A 7,335-nucleotide genomic window follows, 5' to 3' on the forward strand; every position below is an offset into this window, starting at 1 on the left:
AGGGTAGCCATAAAACTTTTTCATTTAAAAATATTGATGGCTGAACACTACAGGAAATCTAAAAGGAAGAAAGAAAACAAAACACATTAAACTTATTATGTTATAAAAAATTATTTCCAAAATTCCCATGGGTCTACAGGCTTTAAATAACTTATGATGAATACAACACATTTGCTTTTAACCTTAAAAGTTCTGTTTTGATATATGCCTACATAAAATCACTATTGCCAAAAGGTTAAGAGACTTGGAACTAGAGAGACAGACCCATGTCCAAATTCCAGCCTTACAAGTTGTATTTATGAGTTACCTTAAACAAGTTCTTCAGAAACATTAAATTTGACTTCCTTGTGTATAGAAATGGTATGCCATAGCATCTATATCATAAGATTGTTATGATATTTGAATGAGGCTCTTTATATGAAATATTAACCGCAGTCCTTAGCAATAATTATTTTCTTTATTAGACTCCTTTTTTTGGGGAAAGAAAAGTTAAATCAAGCAGAAAACCAAAAGTTTTCGGATCTCAAGTGGAAAAAAATGGATCCTGGAGTCAACTCAAATTGGGACATTCCAGTTGATTAGCTCTTTGAATTCCTAAAATTAGTTTTGGATTTTAATATTACAGTTATATGGAATTTGTTTGGATACATTGAGTAATATATTTGAAAATGTTTGCTAGGCCATAATGATACTCTAGTATTTTCAAAATACTTGATAATTATAACAAAAGCTTGAAAAAATGGTAGGACACATGCTAGGATATTGCCATGATGTTCTGTCTAGCTGTGTACTATTATTCATTTCATCATTATTTAGAAAATTTCAATTATAAATGAATTTATTGCAAATGGTCATGAAGAATGTACCATAGTTATCATTTCACTGAAAAGCTGATGAGTGTCTATAACAAGGAAATATTAGGAAAGGAATCTAAATCTCATTTAAAATAGAAGTCATTTCAGAATATTTTATCTTCATAAAAGCTGTTTATTTTATCTTTTGCTCTCTGAATGTGATTGTGAAATATTGTAGTGAGATTTTAAAATATTTTACTTTTTGTAATAATAGAGAAAAAATATCATTGTATTCAAATTAAATATGCTGTTCCTGTAATATGTCCAGGAATTGAATATTTTATTAAATCAAATGAAACTATAACTTTTAACTAAAATTAGATATGACATTTATTTTGACTAGTTTTATTTTTATACCTTTTTTGTAATGGAGAATTTCAAACATACACACATATAGAAAAAGTATGAAAGTAGCACCAAAATGCATCCATCACTAAATTTCTACAACTATATTCTGCCATTCTCACTAAGCTCAAGTTTAACTTTTTAGGTAAAATTTATATGTAAATAAATGCACAAATCTTAATTGTACATTTTGAACAAATATATAACCAATATATCGTACACAGGTATCAAGATGTAGAACTTTTCTATCTCTACAAGAAGTCCTTTTGTGCTCCTTCCACTCAAGCCCTGCTCCCATTATATCCTTAGGCAACCAATGACTTGATACTTTCAGCAAAGATATTTTGCATTTTCTACAGCTTCATATGAATGAAAGTATATGGTATGTAGTTTTCTGTAACTAGAATCAATTGTTAAATCAGCATAATGATTTTGAAATTCATCTATGTTGTTCCATGTGTCTTTAGTTGATCCATCTTCATTGCTAAATATAAGTTCATTGTGTAAATAATCCAAAATATGTTTTTCTTTTCATTTGTGGATAGACATTTAGGTGGTTCCACTTTGAGGCCTTTGTAAAGCAAGCTGCTATGAACACTTTTTGAATTCTTTGTTTGAATATGTATTTTAATTTGTATCTGGTAAACACTGAGAAGTTGAATTTTTATGCACAACAGTTGTGGTGTGTGATTAAATCTATAATAAACTACCAATTTTCCCAAGGTTGTACTATTTTCAATGCACAATGTCAATGTGAAAAATCCAGTTGCTCCACATCCTTACCAGAATTTGATTTTGTCACTTTTAAAATTTTAGCCATTTTAGCAAATGATTAAAGATATTTCATTGCAGTTTTAGTCTACATTCCCTGATGGCAAATTACTGATAATTTATATGCAAATTTGTATATTTTTATTTGAAAGGTATCCATTTAAGTCAATTTCTTTCTTTTGTGATAGGCTTGCTTCTCTTTTTTTTTAATGGTAAGTATTTTTTAGCTGATCCTTTGTCAGAAATAAGGACTATGAATACTTTCTCCCAGTTTGTGGCTTCCAAATTAATTTTATGGTAATATATTTAAATATAATTTTCTTGAATGGATTAATTATATGGCTATTGCATTTTAGCAAATAAATTATTTACTCCAGGTTTGCAAGTTACACTGAACCATAGCAATTAAAATCCAGCCCCACTTTGGTTTCTGCAAAAAATAGGGTCTTTATTGGGGCAGTCTTTCCTCCATAACCTAACACTAAAATAGTTTTTTTTTTTAATGACCATTTTATTGTATTTTTTGAAGATATATAGATCACAAAAATGTTACACTAAAAACTATAAGAGGTTCCCACATACCCCACACCCCAACCCCCCCACTCCTCACACATCAACAACCTCCTTCAGCATTGCAGCACATCCAGTGCATTTGATGAATATATCTTGGAGCATTTTTGGGACTTGGAGTTGTCCTAAAGATATTGCAGGGATCAAATGCTGGACATTATATATTCTGCCATAACCCACTGAATATACTTGCGGAGAGTATAAACTGCAATATGATCTATAATCCATGTGGTGAAGCAGTACTATAAAATAGTTTTAATTGCTTAGTTGATAAACAAAAGTGCCCAGTTTGCTGTGAAGTGAAATGAAGCCTAAAACTGTAACTGCGAGTTAAGAATTGACAAATAATTATGATTGCAAAATCATTATATAGATGCCTTTATATTATTAATGTAAAAAATACCAAAAGATTAATATCTGAAATTGCTGAAACTGACTGGATTTAGCCTAGACCTGCTATTGTAGTGGTTATTTTAAACAAGTCTCACCCCTGTTTATGGTTATTCTAAACTTAGCCTCTCCCTTATGTATGTTTACTATTGTGGTGATAATTCTAGCCTGCAGGTACCTTTGTTTATGGTTATGTCAGAACTAGGATCACTCTTGTGTATACTTGGCAATATTATGGTAACCACTCCACCCTCCTGTTTTATATCCATATGGTAAACCTTGTGACTAATATCTACTCTGTACTTTCCTGTCTAAAACCTTGACCTCTGATAATGATTGCAACTTTGTAACTAACCCTGGTTTGGTACCCACCTCATCAAGCCCTTGAAATGTTTATTAATGAAGGAACCTGTATCCAATTGTGCCCCAATTATTCAATTAGGACCCCAATGGCATAAAATATTAGAATTTCTGCAAGGAGAGAGGCTGATTTGAGATGGTACATCCCCTGTATCCCGCTGGCAAATAAACCCTATTTTCCTTCCTAGTGTAGTTCAGTATGTATGTCTGTTCTGTCATGCTGAGTGAACTTATCGAGCTGAGGACAACCCCGACTTATTCAACTCCTTTTTGTTTTACACTGAAGTCTTTACGATGTAAGCATTTTTATCTATGTGTAGTAGAAATATTTACGTTTATATGCTATGTAGTTGCCATAAAGGTTAGTTCTTTTCATAAGTATATTTTCTTCTACTGGCATCACTGCTTTGCCTTAGTCTTAACAGTAGGAGAAGTTTAAACATATTACCTTTCAGTATCATGTTAGCTGTTATGATTTTTATAAATGGCCTTCATCAAACTAAACAATTTTCCTTTTTCCCTAATTTTGCTGAGATATTTTAAAAAATATCATAAATGGGTGCTGAATTTAATTAAACGATTTTCCTGTCTATTAAGTATTACTAATTTCCTATCTATTAAGATAATAATAAACATTTTGCCTTATTTATATATTGAATTAATAACATTGTTTTTTGAGTGGTATAGTAGAAAAATACTAAGAATAATTAGTAAGAGCATTAAAACACTGGTACATCGCACACAGAGATCAATGCAATTTTATAAAGAAGAACCAAAAGAACAGTAATGCCTACAAAGAGGGAGCTGTGAAAGGTAGGTGAAACTCATAGGTGGATATTTTCTGACCATCATTCCAAAGTTTCAACCCATGTCAATTCCTCACCCTCATTTCATAACTTTATGAGAAGTTTTATTTTAAGACTCTACACAGTTAAGGAAACAGAATGGTACTTATAAAAGTTCATATTAATGCAAGAGTTCGCAGTTGATATGGCGTAGAGAAATAAGTACTTTTACAATAAATGAGATAATGAATCTCTACATCACATTACCAGAATGGACTGGTTCTGTCCTCCATAATCTGCATGGTACTGTCAAGGAGGACAAAGCCTGATTTGAATATCACTGATATTTAATATTTTTGCAATTCCCATTATGTTCAAGACACTTTCCATGGTATGCTATTATATATTGTGATATCAAACCACTGTATATTTCCTTATGTTTTCCCAGAAATATTGAAGAAAACAGTGGAGTGTCCTCTTAAGTCCTCAGTAAGATGTCCTCTGCCAATGACATGGCCACATACCCTGCTGACTTCCTGCTGCTAGGGGTCCCAGGTTTGGAAGCTTTCCACATCTGGATTGCCTTTCCTTTCTTTGTTGTTTATCTGATAGCACTTACAGGGAATGTCACTATCCTGACTGTGATCAAGACTGAGCAGAGACTTCATCAACCCATGTTCTACTTTCTGGCTCTTTTCTCCTTTATAGATCTAGGCCTCTCCACTTCTACCATTCCCAAAATGCTGCCATATTCTGGTTCAAACTAAGGGAGATTAGCTTTGAAGGCTGCCTCACCCAAATGTTCTTCATCCACATTTACATGGGTATGGAATCTGAGGTACTCTTGGCCATGGCAATTGATCACTTTGTTGCCATATGCTACCCTTTGAGATATAACAACATTCTCACCAAAAAAGTGGTTGCTAGCATGGTCTCCACTGTAGTGGGGAAGCCAATTCTCTTTGTCATCCCCTTCTGCCCTCTTATCAAGCTGTTGCCCTTTTGTGGCCATTACATTATCTCTCACACCTACTGTGAACACATGGGAATTGCCCGTCTTGCCTGTGCTAGCATAAGGGTTAACATTATTTATGGCTTATTTACCATTGCTGCTCTGTTCTTTGACTTGATCCTCATTGCCCTCTCATATGTTCAGATCCTTCGAGCTGTCTTCCACCTTCCTTCCAGAGATGCCAGGCTCAAGGCACTTAGCACCTGTGGTTCACATGTCTGTGTCATCTCGGCCTTTTTCACACCAGCATTTTTCTCCTTTATGACTCACCGTTTTGGTAGAAATATCCCTCGCTACATTCACATCCTCTTCGCCAATCTGTATGTGGTTGTTCCTCCTTGTTTAAATCCAGTAATTTATGGTGTCAGAACCAAGCAGATTAGGGACCAGGTTGTGAGAATATTTGTAAAGAAAGAGTGACTCAATTATAATCAAAATGTATAAATTCTCTGAGTCTCTACCTCAGCATGTACATTTCTCAGGGTGCCCAGAATTGAGACCAGGTAATGTCACTCCATCATTATTTTATTCATTTTGAGGAATTTCCAGACTCAAACTCAGCATTTTTTCTGGGTAATTTCTACTTTCACTCACAAGAGTCTTTTTTTTTTTTTTTTTTTTGCATTAAGGATGAGATAAAATTGTGAGCTTAGTAAAAATTATAATGAAGCTGATACTAAAAAGATTCACAATTTTAATAGAGAGGCAGACTATTGTAGCATACAGTTCTCCAGGCAGACTTTGATGGATAAATCAATATTTTTAAATTCTTCACTTTAAATAACTATTGGTCTGCTTATATTACTTCCATTCATACTACAGTCCTTACTTCCTTCACAATTATTGGCATCTACATGTTTTTGTTCCGCAATGCTTTCTCCGCAAGAATCAAACTCATTCTATATTGCTAGCTTTTCAGTGATACTAAAACCAAAGGATGACATTATATGAATAAGAAATTTAGATATCTAATTCCTTTCTGAACCTAATTAAATATATAAATAAACATATATATAGAGAGAATACATGCAAATTGAATTCAGTGAAATGTAAAATGATCCCATAAATGCAAGGGTGATTTCTTCATTCAAATATCAATCGATAATTTCAAACAAAACTAAAATTATATTATAATTTAATATTTGCAAAAAAGAGGCATTTGATAAAATCCAACATCATTTCCTGATAAAAATCTCAGAAAACTATAAATCTTCCATTTCTCAATTTGAAAAGGGGCAGCTATTAAAATAAGATGATTTATATCTTGCTTATTGATGAAACAGTATTTCCTTTCTGGAAAAATTCAAAGCAAGTATCTTCTCTTATCATATCTATCCAGCTTTATACTGGTTTTTCAAGCCTATGCATTAAGGCAAGTTAAAACAAATCAAAACTATTGATATTGAAAAAAAGTGTAACTTTTAATGTGGATACCATGATTTTCTTTTTGAAATTCTTATGAATTCTATATAAAGGAAACTAGAAATAATATCTGAGTTTTAGAAGCTTACAGCACACAAGGTCAATATACAAATATCAATCATACTTCTTATGCTATCAATGTTCTTTTAGAAAATGAAATAAAAATATTTGCAATAATTTCAAAATGTAAAGTATTTAAGGATACATTTTACAAAAGATAAACAAAACCTACATAAGGTAAACTAAACATTAGTTTTGAGAGAAAATAAGAAGACATTTGTAAGTGGAGAAATATATAATGGTGATGTCTAAAGTCCCTATATTGTGAATATTTCAATTTACAACAAATTGGTGTATTGATTTATTCAAATACTGCCATAATTTCCACCAGGAGTTCATTATAGAAATTGGCAAGCTGTACTTACACAGTATGAACTGTGACATTAGTTAGTACTTGCTATACTATAGTCTCTGTAAAAGAGAAGCAGCCACCTGTGTCCATCAATACAAGATCAGGCATAATCCTTCCTTTGACCCTCAATTCCCCTTCTTCCGTTTACTCTACTTCTCCCTCCCCATATCCTCAGGGCCCTGGGCAACCACGAGGCTTCACTCCTTGAAGAACAAGATTCATAGTTACTTGCAATAACACAGAGGGCTTGGCACACTGATCTGTCCTCCTCTAATAGGAATCACCCATGCTCTCGAGTGTCACCTATCCTTCTGTTGGAGAATATATCAGGCCTCCCCAAGATGGGAGTCCAACTACTCTGGCTCATTATGTGTGTTTCCACCCACTGATACAACATGCTATCACAAAATGATC

The 7,335-nt window shown here is 33.0% G+C and overlaps 1 protein-coding gene across 1 annotated transcript; it reads left to right on the forward strand.

Moving 5' to 3' along the window:
* The first annotated feature begins 4,569 nt into the window (after nt 1-4,569).
* Nucleotides 4,570-5,507, forward strand: LOC101434659 (olfactory receptor 52E4-like). The gene is given in 2 exon segments (XM_012522251.4): nt 4,570-4,819; nt 4,822-5,507. Coding segments are annotated over 2 exon segments (936 nt in total).
* The last annotated feature ends 1,828 nt before the right edge of the window (nt 5,508-7,335 follow it).

Source organism: Dasypus novemcinctus, chromosome 10 (genome assembly GCF_030445035.2).
Source record: "Dasypus novemcinctus isolate mDasNov1 chromosome 10, mDasNov1.1.hap2, whole genome shotgun sequence".
Lineage (NCBI taxonomy): Eukaryota > Metazoa > Chordata > Mammalia > Cingulata > Dasypodidae > Dasypus > Dasypus novemcinctus.